We start from the raw sequence: 19,285 nt of genomic DNA, 5'->3' as shown, positions 1-19,285 counted from the left end.
TTACTTCATCACTCAAGCCTAATGCACCAGTTTCTTATTGTCTGTGTCCCAAGAACAAAGCAACAAGAGGATGCGTGTGAATGCCAACACAGCAAGGTGCCTGCAGTTTTCCCCATTACATTGCTGACACCAGAGCAAATTTGCTGAGGTCTCTCTAGAGTCAGAATGGAACAAACAAATAAACAAATGACAACCCAAAATTAAAACAAAAACAAACACACACACACACACACACACAAAAAAAAAAAACAGGCAGCATTGAAGAATTAAAGGAGCTGCTCTATGTACAGATTTCCATACAACCCCAGACTACCAAGCTCAAATGCAATTTAATGTCCCCATGTATGTAGACACCTTAAATGTTAAGCACGGAAATAATCCAAATAGACTCCATCACGCTCTCATACCTGTGAGTAACCATACCCATTGGCACAGTTATTTGTCACATGAACAGACATATTCTGGTGCTGGATACATAAATATTCAGTGTCAGAAAGAAATGCAGCAGTAGCTCATAGGAATTTAAAGCCCCATGGCAGATGTATGTTCCCTCACTGTGGTTTTATAAATGTATCTGTGTATTTCCTGCAGTGCTTAGTGACACAGTTTAATGGACTTGGCAGTGCTAGGTTAAAGGTTAGACCAGATGATCTTAGAGGTCTTTTCCAACCTAAACAATTCTGTGATTGTATGATTGTGTATACACAATTTTATATGTCTATGTTATCTTAACACTCATTAGGTAAACTTTGACTTTCCATTATAATTCAGGCCATAATGTTCAGTGTAAATCTAATTGACTTTCCAGTAGCTTAACTTATTAGTGAGAATTAGTTTGATGGATCAAGCCTTAAAAGCCTGTATAGTAAAAGGTTGTACTGGAACGTTCTTCAGTACATTAGCAAGGACTCAGCTGTAGACAAATATGTTAATAAAAGGCAATCTTGCTCCTACAGCAATCAGAAAATGAACACTGTTGAAAATGTGAATCCCTTCATAATGTCCAAACACAGCTAAAGTGCAAAAACGATCTGGCTATTAAAAAATATATAAATAATGATTAATATAAAAAGCCTCTTCATTTTGCAAAGCTACATTAATATAATGTTCATACTGATGTCATGAAATTCAAAATGATCTAAAATAGGATATTTTAACATCACTGTATCCAACTACCTCCCATTTTAAGAGTGAAATAACAGCAGATTTTATTTCCTTCTTTCTAGATTACAGGAGGAAAAAAACTACATTAAAAACATCATTTACATTTCAAAAAATGTTTTGTGTATGTGTTTTATTATTGTTATTATTATTATTATTATTATCTATCAGTGTAACATGCCAAGATGCCAGGAATACCATGTTTCAATCTACTTAAGAGTGCCTTGGTCTTCCTCCAACAAAAATTCTGTAGTTTGTAATATTGCATTTTAGGATTTAAGCCACACTACAAATGGTAACTAAAACCAGACTTTTGTGAGTCAAAGAGCTTGGAGTTTTTTGCAGCTTTTTCTTACTCTTCTACTATAGGTCATTGTATGATACAAAATTTTAAGTGAGATGACCTCCTATAAAGAACCTTTATGACCTATTGACTTGAGTGGCATTAGGAGATGGACTTTATAAGACAGCGATACACAAACAGTGGCTATTTCCTCTTTCATCTTTTGATGAGGCAAAATTTCCCACAGGTTATACTAAAGCTGATAATCCAAATTCATATCTTAGCAACATAGGCATCTATATCTGAGCTGATCACTGTTAATAAACCTGTTTTTTGGTAGGCTCAGGAGGGCCACAGGTCTGTCCAAAATATTCTGCAGAGGCATCCTTGTTATTCTGCCAAGAATCTGGAGCAGAGCTTCTGCAACATCTGGCGCTTTAGTCTGATGCAACAGGTTGAATGATCTCCACTGGAAAATGTTTAAAATACTGGTGATTTATCTTCAGTATAAGTAGACCTATGTAGAACTTGAAACATCCAAGAAATCTCATACGTGGAATCTGGAAAGTGGTCAGAATTGGGCAGAGAAGCCAAAAGACTGAGGGTGTTCTTATCATGGCATTGAGGATTAACCCTTCAGAGTAACTAGCTAGTTGAATGTGTAGGTTTGTTGAAGATTGATGCTGAATACATCCATTCAAAGACACAGTACAGCCTACCTGAAAGGGAGGATGCCAAAAAAGAGTGATGGTTCTTTCGCAAATGTTTCAGCTTAGTTTCCTAGACTTCCACCATCATCTTCAAACTAAACCATTTTATTTCCAGTTTGAAGATCAAAAAGTACATCTGACTAAAAGGATGGAGAGAAATCAATGAATTTCAAATTACTACATGATAAGAGTTTTGAAAAAGTGTAAAATCTAAAATACATTTTAGGCTGTACTGAAAAAACACCCTTTACTAGTTTGTTTCCTTAGATGCTGTTTTCTCCTCTTCCCATAGGATCAAAACCAATCTCTTTGTAGAACTTAACTTTTTAATACAAAACCTTACACAAATAGATGAAGAGTTTTTTCAATCCCTAGTTAAGAGATGACTGCATGTCCAGGGTTAAAGAATGACCTGAAGCCTTGCAGCTGTTCCAGGGAATACAGAGCTAAGCTAGTTTATACATTTAACCTGATGGGACAGTCATTGAAACCTTGGCAAGGTTTTTTCTCTGGTCCTATTTGATCAGTGGGCCGGTGGCAAAGCTACTGCAAACAGCTTTGTCCAGCTCCTCCATGTCTCACTGCATGTGATGCAGCAGCACCACGCAGTGGCTTAAGGCAGCTCCTCTGTATGCATCCTCCAACATCCATCCCCAGCCAAAATCCACTGAAAATTCAGGAAAGTCTCATTTCAGTGTAGTTGGGGTTAAGTAAACAGCAGGCTGAGCGGGAGGTTTGTTTGAGATAATTCAAGCTTTTTATGACTGAAAAAAAGAAAGAAAAAGGAAGTTTTTAATGCAAACCCAGACTTTTAAGATTTCCTGTTCTAATGTTTGTATTTCTAATAAGCAAATCAGCATGAATTTTGGCACAATATCTTGGAAATGTGTGGCCTCTTCTTATTTCAGCCCATTAAAATAAATTAAAATAAATTATGATTATTATGATAATAATAATAACAATAATAATCCCTTCTCTCTTTCTCATATCCTTCCTAGAGTTCATTGAAACTCCATGATAAACAAAGAGTTAACAGCACATTGCAGTAGACCATCATCTGAAAAATGCTTTCCAGCTATAAACTATATTACCAGCTATATTACTTAACTTGAAAATAAGAATAATAATAATTCTCTTGCAGTTCCTCCATGAGCTTTCCTACTTCTATTCGTTTTATGGAAAACAAACTATTATGAAGATCAAACTAATTATTTTTATTCTTCTAATTTCAGGTTGGGAAGTAGATAACTTGGGGCAAGCTCATGCAGGTAAGAACCAGTTATGCTGACTACCTCCCGCATCGTTCTTTTCTCAAAAATTGTCTGTAACACAAATGATAATCTCAGATTACTTAAAAGTTATTTTGTATATCAATTATTATGATAATGAATGCATATAACAGTCAGACAAAAACTGAAAATAAAAAATATGATCTGTTTCTAGAATTCAGTGTGGTCTATCCTAGAAACAGAAACTTAAATTGTCTTCCTTAAAGCCAATTAATTTTCATTGCTTGCAATTGATGGATGGAAATCATTTTTCATGAATTTTTTAAAGGCTGTCCTTACTTAAATATCTATAGATTTCTAAAGATTTCTAAAGATACAATGCTTAGATTTTATATTTTTAAAGTAAAATTGGTCCTAGTTTGATGGTATTCCTTTTTAGCTATTTGTTTGCTGCTTGCAGTAGCAATTTTTTAATTTTATTGCTTCAACCTTGATTTAAACTTACAAGTAAAACTATGTTTACTTCCAGAAAAGACAGAATCAAGAATTTATTGCCTTTGGGCCTGATCCAAACAAATAAAAATCAATTTGACTCTATTCACTGACTTCCACTGAGACCAGTTTTGGTCCTAATAGAAAATGCAATCAAAACAATTTCATACCAGATTTCCACTTTTATAGGTGATTATGACCTGCTGGAAAGCACAGCCCAGTCTCCCCTAGGTAAGAAACAGAACCATGGAATTTTTCTCTCTCTCTCTCTTTTTTTTTTTTTTTATTTTTATTTTAACTCTCTTAAAGAGGAAGCTACAGCTTTTTCTCCTGCCACTTAGGTATTATTTTCTAATCAGTTCTAATTATGGTGACACAATTTCTGGTGCCTAAATTTTAAGTGTTATGAAAATTTATTCAACCAGTCTTGCGTCTTGCAATCTAGCAAGTAGATTGTTAAAATTATATCTACCTGCTTAACAGTAATTACTAAACAGCATTAAAGAAGCTCAAAACCATGATTCAGTGGTTATTTTCTATGAAAAACTGGGGATGAACATGAAGGAATAATTGACCAAAATTTGCCAACTAATGCAATGTTCTTAAAGAATGTTGTGGTTAAATTGATATATTCTGCTGTATGGGTGACAAACAGATTCTTTAAGAATAAAGTCACTGTTAGTGTTATGAGCTACTTGACTAAATTACTCTAAGAATATGAAGCTTCATAACCTCAGCAAAGCAAATAAACAACAACAACAAAAACTTTGACATTTCCATCAATTCTCACCATAGCTTAAATCCCCAAAAAAGTAATACTTTGAAAAATGAAAATTCTTTTTTTATGCTTTTTTTATAACTGCAGTCAGCAACATAGCTCTAAGTTTTCAACCAGGTCACTGAGTTCTGACAGAAGTAATGGTACTTGAAAAGAGCAATGAGGGGGCCATCCCACCTGAGGCAGACTTGGTAACAAAGAGAGTGTTAAGAGATACTTTCCTCTTCTACATCACACTCTTGATTCCCAAGGCAGTTTTAAGTCTTTTAATTGTGCCAGAGAAAGATGCTTAGGATCTAGTCCTTAAATGAGATTAACCAAACAGGGTAAAATGAGAGAAAAAAAGAAAGGTTTTCTCTGAGCCAGTTTTGAGCCTCCTTGCAAACACGTGTTTTAAATCAAGGTCATAAGCTTTGATTGGCACAGATAATAAGCAAAGGAAAGTGAGAAGATCTGAAACAGGTTTGTTCTCAGGGAAATTACCAAGTGAAGCCACAATGGGCAACAGAAGAACATATTGCTGTCAAGACAACAACAAGGAAGAGATTCCCACTGAACCATTCCTTTGTTTTCCTACAGACATTTCTTAAAGGGTCACTGTCAGAGCAGAGCCTAGGCTTGAAGATATATGTGTGGGATATGTGCTATGTGACTGTAGGGGAGCATCCAGCTGCCTCACCAGAGACCTATGGTGATTATTGTAGATACCCCACAGTATTCTGCCTGGCTTCCAGCAGCTGTTCCAAATAATAAAAATTAATACATAATTAAAAAGTTATTAACACCATGTTTTCTTGACAGTCCAATGCAGATGCCTCAAATAGAGATCACCTCAAATAGCAAAATGTGCCTATATTTAAGCACAGGACTTACATTTTATTCTGAAGTGCAAATGCCTATGTCAAGGATGTATTCCCAACATGCCTTTCAGAGTCAATGGAGAGGTATGGACATTTAGCTGACCCCTGTTTTTCGTATCTACTTTGGAATGAGTCCTTGATGCCCTGGAGACACTGACTATACTTGTTAGATCTCTATTGCTCCTTGGTGACCAGTTGTAGAAGTAGGTGCCTAGTGTAGAACTGTGTTATTAAAGATATTACAGATTAAAGGTGCCATTAAAGCTTTGTGTACACTCAGACAAATAGTACTCCCAATGATACCATGGAGTTTTCTTTGGTCATGTACCAAGGGGATGGAGGGTAAGTTCTGGGGTTTGCTTCAATAGTGTCACATTCTCAATTGTTCGTGGTATGCTTGACATAGGGGACATCAGCAGAAATTGCACTGAAGATGGCTGGTCTGAACCTTTTCCTCATTATTATGATGCCTGCGGCTTTGATGAAAATGAAACGGAGTCTGACAACCAGGTGGAAATTAATCTTATAATTAAAAACAAATGGGCAGAGGAGGGAGGGTGGAGCTAGCTGCTTTTTGTCCAGCTTCTGGTCATGTTCTGATCTGATGGTAATTATAATGAAACAATCACAAAGTTATGGGCATTAATACATGAGACTGAAATCCTTCTTTGCTCAGTGGTGTTTATTTCCAGAATGCGAATGTTTACTGTTGATGCAGCTTGTAACTTTAGGAAGCACAAGTTAGTCCCCATTTCATTCCCTATTGAGTAAAGTCTCCTTTAGCCAACTAGTTTTTTCTACCGGTACATGCAGAGCGGTCACAGAAATATAGACAGTCTCTGCTAGTTCACTGACAAATAAGCTTCACAGTATGCAGACCCAACAGCATGCTAAACGTAAAGCAGTGATCTAATATGTAGCGAGATCTCAGGGGAACCAAGTGGAAAAAACAAGTGGTCTGTTCAAGAAACAAATCTTGCCTGTGGTTCCTCCTGCACATTGACAGGGTAAGGAAGAGGTGACTATAGATGAACCATTTTACCATGTGATATTTTTCTTCCAAGGATTACTACTATCTGTCTGTGAAGGCTCTGTACACGGTTGGATACAGCACTTCTCTTGTTTCCCTCACCACCGCCATGGTTATCCTGTGTCGTTTCAGGTGAGTCAGGAAGTGAGCAGTTTGCTACTCAGTCACTGGAGAAAACAGGCTGGCTCTCATTGGTCCAAAACAACATTTAAGCTTTTATCTCACCAGCTGCAAAATAAGTGGGAGAAAAGCCTTTAGTCAAGCTGTTCCCCCAGGTTGGAATCACTCCAGTAGTCATATTTCAGTAGACTGCAGATGTAATTGCAGAAACTCTCTGCATTAGACTGAGTCTATTTTATGCTAACTAGCATGGTTTTGCAGGAAAATCCTTCTCTTGGTTGGTTTAGGGTCAGTATTACTTACACTCCTGCCTTTCAGACTTTCAGACACTGTTATTCTTAGTACCAAGGTACCGGGAGGTGCTATTTTCACAAAAAGTTTTTTTCTTTTCTTTTTTTTTCCTCCTATTGTTTTCTGCTCTCTTATTCCTTTCTTTCTAGGAAGCTTCACTGCACTCGAAATTTTATCCACATGAACCTCTTTGTTTCATTCATCCTACGTGCGATATCTGTATTCATTAAAGATGGGGTTCTTTATGCTGAACAAGATGGCAACCACTGTTTCATCTCAACTGTAAGTAAAACGAAAACGAAAGCTTTTTTTTTTTTTTTTTTTTTTTTTTGGTATTTCGTGCTAGGAAAAAAAAGGTGTGAGGCAGGCAGCAGTCTCTTGGGTATCAGGGGCTGAGGAGACTTGGGGAGAGAAGGTAATTGGTGATATAGTTCCCTGCCAGTTCACAATAAAAGTGTGAGTGGTATGGTTCCACGATGTCTGCAGTCTTTACTGGCCTGTGCTTTAGGATAAGCTTACAAGTTTGTTTCAGTTTCTGACTTTACTCAGGTTGCTTCTCCCATTCATGGATCTGCATAGTGATAGGTGGGATGAGAATAGAGATAAGCAATGTCCTTCATCTGGGGTCTAGATTTTCTCCAGGGCCTTACTTGCTAAGGATGTTGGGGAGAGGTTTGTTAAAGAGAGTGAACGCTCAGAAACAAGAAAATACCCCTGACCGTCACTCTCTAAAAAGATAAAAATAAAAAAATGTGAATATTAGTTATGAGTTTGTCTCTGAAGAGGAGCTGTTCAGAGCATGGTTTCATGGAAAGCAGTCTCTTTCACCAACGTACTTACATGTACTTTACATCTAATATATACACTGTTAATCCTAACTCAGTTCATATTTAAGGGTAATATTTGATCTGACAAATCAGCTCACTTTGTGTAATTATGGCGGAATTATAGTGAGTTCTCCTTTATCTATCCAGTTATGAGATAAATTCCCTATGAGTCACTTCCACAAGAAAAGTGCACCTGTGTAGTTTCTTAGACTTTTCTTCACCATTTAAAATAGCTTCTGCTTTAAATTTTTCTCCTTAAAAATCTGAAGCCATATTAGATCTGTAGTTTGTTCATGTCACTCTTCCAACAATGGCATCTGTTTCTTTGTTTAAATAAACTTGAAGCATAAAACATCTTGGAATCAGTGATCTAATGGCCTGAGATCAGCTGGCATAAACTGGTAGAGCTTCTACATTAGCACCTCAAGTTTTGTTGGTTTAAACATATTGCTTATCCCACAGGATGGAACACAATTGTGAACCATCAAAATTGTCAAGCTTCCATTGCCCCAGGCAGGAACTCCCAGTTTATACTGTGATTCTGCTGTGATGTGTTAAAAAGTCACTTCAGTAGGATTAACGAGGTCTCACTGGGATGCAGCACTGTTAAGACAAGTGCGTCCTGCTCTCACAGAGTCATGGCAGAGCTCAGTCGCCGCCTAAAGCTTTTAGAATGTTTTTGGTTTTTTTTTTTGGTTGGTTGGTTTCCTGTTCTTTTGCCCATTGTTTTTGTTCGTTTGTTTGTTTTGTTTTCCCCAATAAATGGATGAAAGTTTCTATCATTTTGTACAGTAAATCACTCAGTTTTCTTTACACTTCTGCTCACTTTCATTTTCAGTCCCTGAGTGACAACACCTGCAAATGGCCAGGAAGTACAATTCTCAAGTGCGCGCAGGAGGGTGCATCCTTTCTGAGCCCACTCTCAGGGCTTCCAACAATCATCCTGCCATTTCACATCCTTCCTTAGGTTTCTCAAAGCACAACTGGATTCTTTTCTTGTCTGCACTTAATACTTGGAAGGGGGTTTAAATCTAGCAATTAAGGTCCATTGCTGATGTGAACTCCCACTAATGCAATAGCTTCTCAAGCTGTCTGCAGGCGCTTGTCGGCCACCTCCCACTGATAAAATTGGTTACCTGCCCTTTACAGCTTTGCTCTCTAAGTGGCCCTTCACATTACTCTCATGATTTTAAAACTTCACTATTAAAAGTGTATAATACTAGTCCCAACTGTGTTCCTTTCCACTAACAGATTTGGAGTGGCTGAAAGCATTTTCTCTGTCTGCTAATCTCCAGCAAAACAACATGGATATAACTTTGTTTTTGCTTGATTCTCTGCAGGTGGAATGCAAAGCGGTGATGGTGTTTTTTCACTACTGTGTCATGTCCAACTATTTCTGGCTTTTCATTGAGGGATTGTACCTTTTCACTTTGTTGGTAGAAACCTTTTTCCCAGAGAGGAGATATTTCTACTGGTACACTATTATTGGCTGGGGTACGTGACATTTCTTGTGTAAAATGTGTGTCAGTGTGCAGAAGAGCTTTCTTCTCTGTCCTGAAAGGTTCATTGAAGGCACAGGAATGAACCACCTAATAGTTCCATACACAGATTCAAAGTATAGTTTTAATCTTTGTTTAGAAGTGCCACTGCAGACCACACTGTGTTGTGCTTATGTGATAGACTTGAACTGAAATCTGCAGGGTATCATATCTCTTGCAGAGTTGTAGTCTACAGTTCAAAATTGTCTTCTACAAGATATTATCATAGTACCATGTTATTCAGCATAATCAAGTCTGCAATGTTGAGTCTAGTCCATTCTCTAAGATTTCCTTTGTGCCTTTCTCCCAGCTAGTAAATAAATTGAAAACATGTTCAAAGGTACACACAAATGCTCATTGTACCTGGGTGGGAAATGGAAACTTACAATGTTGGGAAGAAGTAAGATTTGTTTCAGAAGGCCAGTTGTAAGATGATAAGCGGTGTAATTATTTTTCATGACGGTCTTCTGGAGCTAAATTAATTCCTGTAACATATTAATTCAAGCTGTACTTTGGTGACATTTTTGTGCAGAAGTCAGAAGGTGGATGCAGAACACCTTAATTTTAAATGTGTGCCCTAAGAAGGTTGAACTAAATATTTGCACTTAAACAACCTTGCTTCTGAAATTACATGGAAAAAACAACCACACATATTCATGCCTAAAAACCACATACAACCCACATGCCTTAAACTGTTCTCCCTTAAAAACAAATCCCCAAATAACGTGAACTTTAAAGTAATCTGTAGCTTTTTTTACTTTTTTTGCTTTGGTGGTGGTGATTTTTGTTGTTGGGGGGGGGGGGGGGGGGGGGGAGAGAAGTTTTTGTTGTTGTTTTTGTTTTTGTTTTTTTTACTCCTGAGGCAGCTGCGTATACATAAAATTTTCAGTTCCTGGCAAAGACTGCCTACAATGGGAGCAAAGAGACAGAGAAAAAAGAAGAGAAAATGTGATCAGAAATAGCATATCAGGGCTGGGAAACTATTGAAAAAGGGTGTTCAAAGTTCCCTTTGTACCATCCACAGATCTATAATTACACTATTGATAAAAGATAAGGCTGTTATCATAGAGAACTTGGGGATGAATACATGAAAATGTGATAGTTATAAAAGAAAACATGTAAATCTTTGCAAATCAAACACATATCTGTGGTTGAGCTCCTTTAACTGAGTTTGCACAAATTTCATGTCCGTATGCTCATCTGAATGTGAGAATATTGCGACACAGCATATTAACTGACAGAAGAAGTCAGCATCTGTAAAGAAAGAACTATCCAGATGGGCTTATTTTGTATACTGTAGCCTCAGAATTTTTACTCCTGAGTTGAATACTCTAAATAAGATCTAGCTATTTATGGATGCCACTTCATATTCAAAGTGGTATCAATGCCATCCCATCCATTAATAATAATAATAGGATCTCAAAATGTGGGATTTTGGGATGTGCTTTTTTTTTTTTTTTTTGAAGTGCAATATTTTCTCAGTTCCTGCTTATTTCAACTTGGATAATGGTTCCCCAGGCACAGTAAGAGTGATTGGCACTTTGTGAGAATAGAAGCTCTTCCAGACTCTGGATTCAGGTTTTCAAGTCATGTAGGGCAAAAGTGGCCCCCTCAGCTCAGAGCTGATGGGAAGAGAGTTGCATTGAAGCAGGAGTAGGCAACAGCTCAGCATTTTACAGCATCTGGATGTTTATCTGTTTCTTGAAAAGTGCTGAGCCCATCAGTGCCCACATGTGATTAATGAGAACTACAGATGGCTGAGTCAATCCAATTTTGTCCTCTTAAATATTCAAGGTGCTAGTAAGCGTACTGGATAGGCTGAGATCTCTCCTAATGTCTGCGCCTTATTGAGGGCAGAAATACTGTCAGCAAGAACAGCTCTTTTCTGCAGCCCTTGGGTTTTTTATTTTCTGTTGTTACTCAGAAGATGAAAAGAATATGATGAAACTATATATATATTTTGTGTAAAGAAAAGTGAGTGTATATATATATATTCATACAGCAGATGATTCAAAATTCCAAGCTGATCCGATATTTTTTTTAACTATATTTTTATGACACATTGAGTGTCAGGTGCCTTCCTGACCATGTTTCAGACATGGAACTTCATTTGTACCAACAAAATTTCTATAGTCAAATAAGTACAAACTAGATAGCACGTCAGAGCCGTGACTAATATTTAAAGACTTTTTAATTATTATTATGCATCTCAGTGCACAAAGATCTTGTTTTCTAGGTATTCTCATATGAGAAAAGCAGACTCCAATTTAAATTAAACATGCACGATTTCTTCTCTCCAAAGCCATCTTATTTCTTTTTGTCATTTTCTTTTCAAATATTTGTGTGTACTTTTTTTTTTTTAAAGAAGGAGGGCTTCATCACTCATCTAGGTATAACAGGGATATTTTTATTTCTAATATTGGGAATATGAGATTTGACAGAGACTCACTGAAGTGGATTCAGTTGAATGACTAATTAATGTGACAAACGCAGCTTTGTAAAATGTATAAAATATAATTGTTCTTCTGAATTTATGACAGTCTCATTCACTACTGCAAGCTAAGGTTACCAAGGTCATTGTTTTGTTTGCTTTTTAGCACTTTATCTTTCCAGTGGTGCCTGAATAAAAGTAGGCAGTTTTCTAGTCAAGGATATTATTTACCATAAAAAGTAGAAACAATTTAACCATAGTTTTCTTGCAAGAATGAGTTAACTTTTTTTTTTTTTAATTTATATTTCCACTGAAAAAACACCCTTTTAGTGTTTTCAGAAAGGAAAACAAATCAAGGTTTCCGGATTTTTACTGTTTTGATTTAATTTGTATTTTACATGCATTTTTTAAACATTAAAGAAATCTCTGGAATAGAAATGAAACACTTTTGTTCCCAAGTTTTTGTCTGTGTGTGTGTTTGTTTATTTGGTTTTAGATATTTTTTTCAGGAAAGAAATGAAACATTCCTGTGAATACTGCAAAACTGTCCTCTACTGATTTGCTTTGTTTGAATAACTAAAGCAAAAATCACTTATTGCATTTTATCTGTTATTTTATAAATATATGCAACTCATTTACAACAAAACCCCATGGGAATACAAAGAATCCAATAATGCCATTACAGCTAAACATCTGCCACTCTGCAATCATTGCATAATAACAGTAGCTTTAGACATGGAAGCTGATGTCACTGATTTTATTTTATATGATATTTCACTGTTAATGTAACAAAATGCAATACAAGAACTTTGAGCAATATTGATCTGAAACAGCATCATTATTTTCTTTTATCAGTTTTACTTTTATGTTCCCATCAAGCCTAGCCTGTACTCTGACTGAGATAGATGTTTCTAGAGCTCTGAATTAATGTAATGAATTGCATTGTTTGGTTCATGAGTGTTATCAGGAAATAAAATCTCAGTGGAGAAGTGCTCTTTGCTGAGTATTGAATAAGTCTAGACTGGTAATGATATCACCATCTTGTCTTCTGCAGGCACCCCAACAATTTGTGTCACTGTCTGGGCAGTGCTGAGACTTCACTTTGATGATACTGGGTAGGTATCACTGTGTGGGAAAACGTTTCACATGCCTTTGGCGTGATGACAAGGGTGAAATGGAAATATAGTGATCAGAGGACACAGTTAATTTCTCCTTCCACTTCCAATGCTGATTTGAATATGCATATGTTTATGTCCGTATTCCACTGGTGAAATTATGAAAGGACATGTAGACATCTGTAAATTTGCAGCTGACCTAGTGGCTCTCCATTTCTGCTCAGTTAAGCCAGCAGAGTTCAGGATATGCTTTATCTCATCTTAAAAGAACTGTCAAGTGAATTGCACTTATGATACCCTGCTCTTCTCCAACTGATTATGAAGAAAGACAAAGTTGATAAGCTCAGCTGTAGAAATTATTGTGGATGTCTCTGATAAGATGAATGAAATTTGCACAAGGAGTCGCTGAGCTTCAGTTTACCAAGGTAATTATGAGTTTAGCTCCCCCTTGAGGGTTTTTCCACAAATCTAGTTTGGTAGATGAGTAGGAGTGAGACAAAAACTCACATATAGTCTTCTGTGTGAAAATAAAATTTAGGAAATTGAATAATTTAAGAAAGAATTCAAGAGGGTAGATTCAACCCAAATAGTATCCTTTGGTGAAGAAAAACCTACAAAGATCCTGTATCCTTTGCTAAAGACCTGAAGGAAAGGATGCTTCCAGACTCCCAGAGATGGTCCTGCACATCCACGTAGTCAATAGACTGACTGGTATGACAGAGCAACAGGCATAGCCTGTACGAATGGATATATGTGCATCCTGAAAATACAAAATTATCTTTTTTTTTTTTTTTTTTTTTTTTTCTCCCTGACAACTGTGTTTCAAATTGAGTGGTAGGAAAACTGCTGGAGAATGAAGGAGTTTGAGGAAAAAAAATGAAAAGCCAGCAGTGGTCCTTTGAAAACCTAAATCTGAGTGAAAGATGTTACTATGTGCTCAACTCTGATTCCCAAGGTATTTAGGCTCATATTTTAAATTCTCCTTATATTAGAGATACCTGGAACTAAAAATTGCACTAGACTTGCTGCTCTGTTATGTTTTCTTCATCCTTGTTTTTTCTTGCTTATTGGAAAGCACATAAAGCCCTTCCTCCACTGGGGAAGCCAGGGCTTTGACACAATGTTCTATTTTGACATTAAGACAAATTAAATCATTTATTTCCATGCAAAACAAGCCAGAAACCCCTGTTGTGTCATTATTATGATTACAACAGAGGTCCTAAATGCGTTAATTTCTGTTAGGAGTCCAAACAGTCCTTGTGTTTTTCGGGTAAGGGAAATATTTCAAAGAAGGAAAAGAAGAACGAGAAAAGAAAAAAACTACCTTTTCCTCTCTTTTAGTTGCAGAAGCTATTTAGCATGCAACACATTTAGGCAGATTCTAGCTGTGCGTCTCAGTGGTTACTTTTTAAAAATCAGCAAGCATTGTTCTGGGGGTGGAGGAGAAGCCAGCATGAGCTTGAAAACATAGCAGGAATTACTGAACTGGGAAACCACACTGACAAAGGCATGGACTAAAATACAGGCTCTGAGTCTGAGTTTCCTCCTGCTTGCTCCTTATAAAACTGGCAGAGCTCCCTTGACTTCAGTTCCTGATTCACATCATTGTAAGTGACAGGTTTGTGGAGATAAATGCAACTGTCTGTTTATCCAGAGCCATGCTACTGAATTAAATGGAGTTATACCAGATGTACACCAGAGATGTAACAGAGATCAGATTTTGGCCTTTTCAAATCGAAACCACATCCCTCCCCCATCTCACTGTCTCCCTTCCCATCATCCATCCTGAAAAAGAGTCCTGTGTGCCTGATATCAACTATAGCAATGTATTTGTAATGAAATTAGGAAGCCTGTTTACGTGGTACAGCTTGTTGGCTGATATTACAGACTGTTCTGTGGTGCACTGCTTTTTTTCTTTCTAATGATACTCATCTGAGGAGACAATGGTGGTTTGTGTTTTTTTTTTTTTTTTTCCATCACATCTATCCTATAGATGTCACGTAGACTGAATCAAAAAAGTACTTAATAAAAGCCTTGTACAAGCTTGATCTGGTTCACTGTTGACATTTCAGGGATAGACATTGACAACTTAGCTTACTGTACAGACATTCTGCAGAAGAAGAAGAGTAGGTCTAAGAAGAAAAGGCATTTCTAAGGGAAGATGCATCACCCCAGAGTACGCATTTAAAATCCATCAGTGGAGGAAAAAAAAAAAAAAAAGGAGGGGGAAAAAAAAAAGCCTATGAGAGCCTATTTGTCTCAGCCAGAATCTGAGATAATTAGCTGGGCTTTAAATGTCTTCAATACAGATGACTGAACAAAGAACAGGTAGATTCCATCCTCTGTAATTTTACACTTCTACCTAGACAAATTGGCATATATTAATGCCTAATTATATGGCTAAATTAATACTAGAATTTGCCCAGATTTTTCCAGTATTTGGCAAAGGAAAAATATGTGCTTTTGTGTAAATTTGATATCTCATCTCTAAATTTTCTTTCTTCTCCCCTGCTCTACCACATGCATACTTATAGATGCTTTTACAGGAAATCTAGCAAAATATTGCATTTATAAGTTCAACTGAAATTTCTAAGCCAGATGTCAGTCAGCTGCTTGGGGTTTCTCTCACACCCCCTTGGATGATGGAATTTTAGTTCTGCCTCCTCACTCTTAAACATGTCTATAGCTTGTATACACTATAGGTTTTCACTTTTCCCCCAGGTGCTACCAGACTACTGTTTAAATGACATAGAAGTTGTATTAAGCTCTCATAAGATCAGCCGTGTTTTATCCCTGTATGCTCTTCCAAATTGTTACTTGGCGTCTGACAAATGTACCATGACAACCACTGCTGGGACTTTTGGCTGTTGTCCCAGTGGGAGGGAAACCATCCTCCTCTGAACTGCAGGTACAAAGAAGACATTTTTTTGTGTTTTCATGGTTTTTTTAGAAGGGAAGCAGGAGGGGAAGAAAGCAGACACAAATGAAATATGTTTTTTAACCGACAATCAAATTTTGTAATAACTTAAAGTAACGTAGTGTAGTCGTGTTGTGGCAGGGAAATAAGATTTCTTTTTCCATTATTATCATTCTTGTATCTTTAAAAATAAATATTAAAGTTTAAAACCCATATGGGTCCTGCAATTAATTTGCTCTACAAAGGAATGTCCAAATGAACCTATATGGAAAAATCTTCAGCGTAATCCTTCTGTGAGCTGGAGGAAGATTTTAAATGCTGAGGTAGAAATGCCACTTGATTTGTGATCACTCACTCCTGACAGCTTATAAAAGGACATGACAGCAACTGTTGCCCACAGCTTTAAACTTCTCAGATGAATCATTGCTCCTTGGTAGGACTGACAACTCAATGACTGAAAAGTCATTCCTGTGTGTGAATACAGCCGGTCCCTGCTACATTGTGGTGTACAAGATATGTGTCAAAATCCTCATGTCATGATCAGGAACCAAAATTCCTATCTGCTAACCCTGGACCTTTCTTACCTGTTAACTTTGTACTCTTGCCTTTTTACCCCCTCTACAGAGATGTTGGCCAAAATGGAAAGTTTTACAATTGTACTGTTTGTGGACACAGGAACATGTATAGAAGTGTTTTCCAAAATGTCTAAACTATTTAGTAAAAGGTACTATTGAAATTACAGTATATATATAGGTTCCAGATAAGTTGGGTAAAGTCTCTAAAAGAAAGCTTTAACAGGGACAGACTAAGGAACTTTTGAAACTCAATAAAGTAATTTAGCTACAAGACCAACATCCCACTCTCTGCCTCCTTAAAAAATGATTGTAAATTTATTAATTTCCTTGTTGTATCTTCATCTTTTTCTTTCCTTCTCTTTCCCCACCCCATTCTTTCATTACTAACTGCAGCTGCTGGGACATGAATGACAACACTGCGTTGTGGTGGGTGATCAAGGGTCCTGTGGTTGGATCAATCATGGTAAGTAACACTTGAAGGAGGCACTTCCTCAGCACTTCTGAGGGCAAATAACTGATGGAAATTTCTTCCAATGACCTCACTACATAGTGTTGAACTGTCAACAAGGTATCTAAGCTCTCTTTAGATGATGAAGGCCTTGGGTTTTACCCAAATGGTGCACAATACCTATATATGGACAACTGAGAGGCATTTGGTCTCCAGGTTCTGCCCCAGAGTTAGCAGGAATTTTTAAATGGCTTTGAACTCTTCAATATAGTAAATCAAATTGAGCCTCTCTGCAATATGGTTAGTGGCACCTAAAAAGCAATTTGGCTTACTGCACATAGATGTCTACATGCTAAGTTGCTCTCCATACTCCAGTGACAATATTGGCAAGGTCTCTGTTTACTGTTGTGCGAATTTAGACATCAAACTCACAGGTAGATACTTAGATATAGATGTCTTCGTCAGGTGTGGTGCCTCTGCTTTTAAGTGTTTAGACAGCTCTCTCAAGTACAGTAACTTTCAGACATGTTCAGGGTAATTCATCTAATAACATCAGGCTTCTCTGTCTACATGTAGTTTTCATATCCGAAAATTATTCTTTAAAAAGATGCTGAAAACTCTTTCAAAGAGAAAAACAAGCAAGCAAACAAACAAGCAAAACCTTAAATTTCCAGTTTTCTTCTGGCCTATGGAGTAGGTCACAACTAAATCTGAATTCAAAACATCAAAATAAATTGCTTTTGCTCTCCTCCAAAATTTTAAAACTCTACTTGTAATGACATGATTCTCTGAAAAAGATGTTCAGGATGAGATAAAACTAAAAGTTATAAAGAAGAACATAAAAGGAAAAAAAAAGACATTAGATTCATCTGGGAACAGTTCAGCCAAGTGGAGGTAAAGTGATAGAACTTGGGATTTTCAGGAAATGGCAGACATTAAATTTTGTCTGAAATAAATGATGGGGGGAGCTGCTAAGCTGAGAAATGCTTTAGTTCAGACAATGGGAATTAAACATGAACAATGGACAATGACAAATGTTTAAACCTTTGTGTTTATACTTGTCTTACCTCACTCTTCTGATAAACTACATTCTTCCTTAACTTCACTGCTGCCAGGGGGATATTTTTGTCTGGAAAAAGGGGCAATATGCCTTTTGTAAACTTAGCTAATGACCCTATAAAACTCCTGGAGCGCAGTTTGGGGAAGAATAACACAATGGAGCCAGCAAGTCACTGTGAAAGTCTCATCTTATACTTGAAAAAAATATATCACAGTCATCATGATTCCTCTCTTTTCCCCCCAGATAAACTTTGTGCTTTTTATTGGCATAATTGTGATACTTGTGCAGAAACTCCAGTCACCTGACATTGGAGGCAATGAATCCAGCATTTACTTGTAAGTACAAATAAAGCAGTAATCAATTTAGATTTCTAATATACACATAGGAAAAAAAAAAAAAAAAAAGATACCTCATCTGAGTTAATTTGACTTTAAAAGAGTCAGAGATCTATTAAAAATGATTTGGTTGATTTAGATTTTTTTAATATTATTATTTCAAAAGCCACTAAAGTACATTTTAATACTCGTTTTCATCTTTAAAGCACTTAGCAAATAAAAGAAAAGAAAAAATAAAAGAAAGAAAAATGTAAATACTAGATTAGAAAAAATAATACTAATTCTTATTTGCAGATCAATTGTCTGTAAATTAACATACTGACCAAGCATAAATATTGTTATACTCATGAGACAGTCTGCTGTGCTTCATACGTTCCAGAGACGTGGTCCAAAGTTGACCGAGCAATGAGATTTGGTAAAAAGATTTCATGATCTTTAGACTGAATTTTATTTTAGCAAGATCTCCTAAAGTTGCTTATGTTCATGATCATGTTTCTGGTAATTTTGAATTCATTCAACCTAAGCAAAATAATTCACAGCATAGCTAGAATTGCTTAAAAATGCATACAAAATCCATTTTTTTCTCCGTTAGAAGTTTTAAAACTTTATCATTCCTATTTTTATTAAAGCTTGCATGCCTTTTTTTTTTTCCTGAGATCATTAGAAGATTGAGGTTGGTCATTTGAGACAGTCACCATTTCTATTTTGAGTGCATGCAGCCATATAAAATATTATATAATCATTTTGAATAACTAGTGAATGTGGCAGCACTTTTGGTGTTTCCTTGGCTTTGCAGCCCAAACACCACATACATTTGTTTTGCAGGTTTTTATGAGCTCCGGCATTTTCTAGCACTCCTAAGCATAGATAAGACTATTTCTTTGATTGGTTTGCTAGTGAAAAAATGCAAGTTATTCAAACAATTAAAAATAAAATATGTCAGGGTAAAGTAGGAGACCTTTATTTTGCAATACTTTTTTTTTTTTAAATTATCTCCCTAGTGATCAGTTTCACCCAAAATATAATGATATAATCCATTTAAATAACAGTTTTCAGGTAAAACTCTGACCCCCAGCTGCCTATTT

General features: G+C 36.5%; 1 protein-coding gene across 1 annotated transcript in view; it reads left to right on the top strand.

Moving 5' to 3' along the window:
* Positions 1 to 19,285, top strand: part of ADCYAP1R1 (ADCYAP receptor type I) — a 141,117-nt gene that overhangs the window by 99,257 nt on the left and 22,575 nt on the right. Inside the window, exons 5-13 of the mRNA XM_050708890.1 lie at positions 3,387 to 3,422; positions 4,065 to 4,106; positions 5,920 to 6,023; positions 6,578 to 6,675; positions 7,104 to 7,236; positions 9,122 to 9,275; positions 12,805 to 12,865; positions 16,751 to 16,820; positions 18,109 to 18,200. Of these exons, the coding sequence (XP_050564847.1) occupies positions 3,387 to 3,422; positions 4,065 to 4,106; positions 5,920 to 6,023; positions 6,578 to 6,675; positions 7,104 to 7,236; positions 9,122 to 9,275; positions 12,805 to 12,865; positions 16,751 to 16,820; positions 18,109 to 18,200 (790 nt within the window). The remainder of the gene's footprint in view (positions 1 to 3,386; positions 3,423 to 4,064; positions 4,107 to 5,919; positions 6,024 to 6,577; positions 6,676 to 7,103; positions 7,237 to 9,121; positions 9,276 to 12,804; positions 12,866 to 16,750; positions 16,821 to 18,108; positions 18,201 to 19,285) is intronic.

Source organism: Cygnus atratus, chromosome 2 (genome assembly GCF_013377495.2).
Source record: "Cygnus atratus isolate AKBS03 ecotype Queensland, Australia chromosome 2, CAtr_DNAZoo_HiC_assembly, whole genome shotgun sequence".
NCBI classification, from domain to species: domain Eukaryota; kingdom Metazoa; phylum Chordata; class Aves; order Anseriformes; family Anatidae; genus Cygnus; species Cygnus atratus.
Note: the sequence above shows the minus strand (reverse complement) of the source record. Positions and strands in the feature narration are given on the sequence as shown.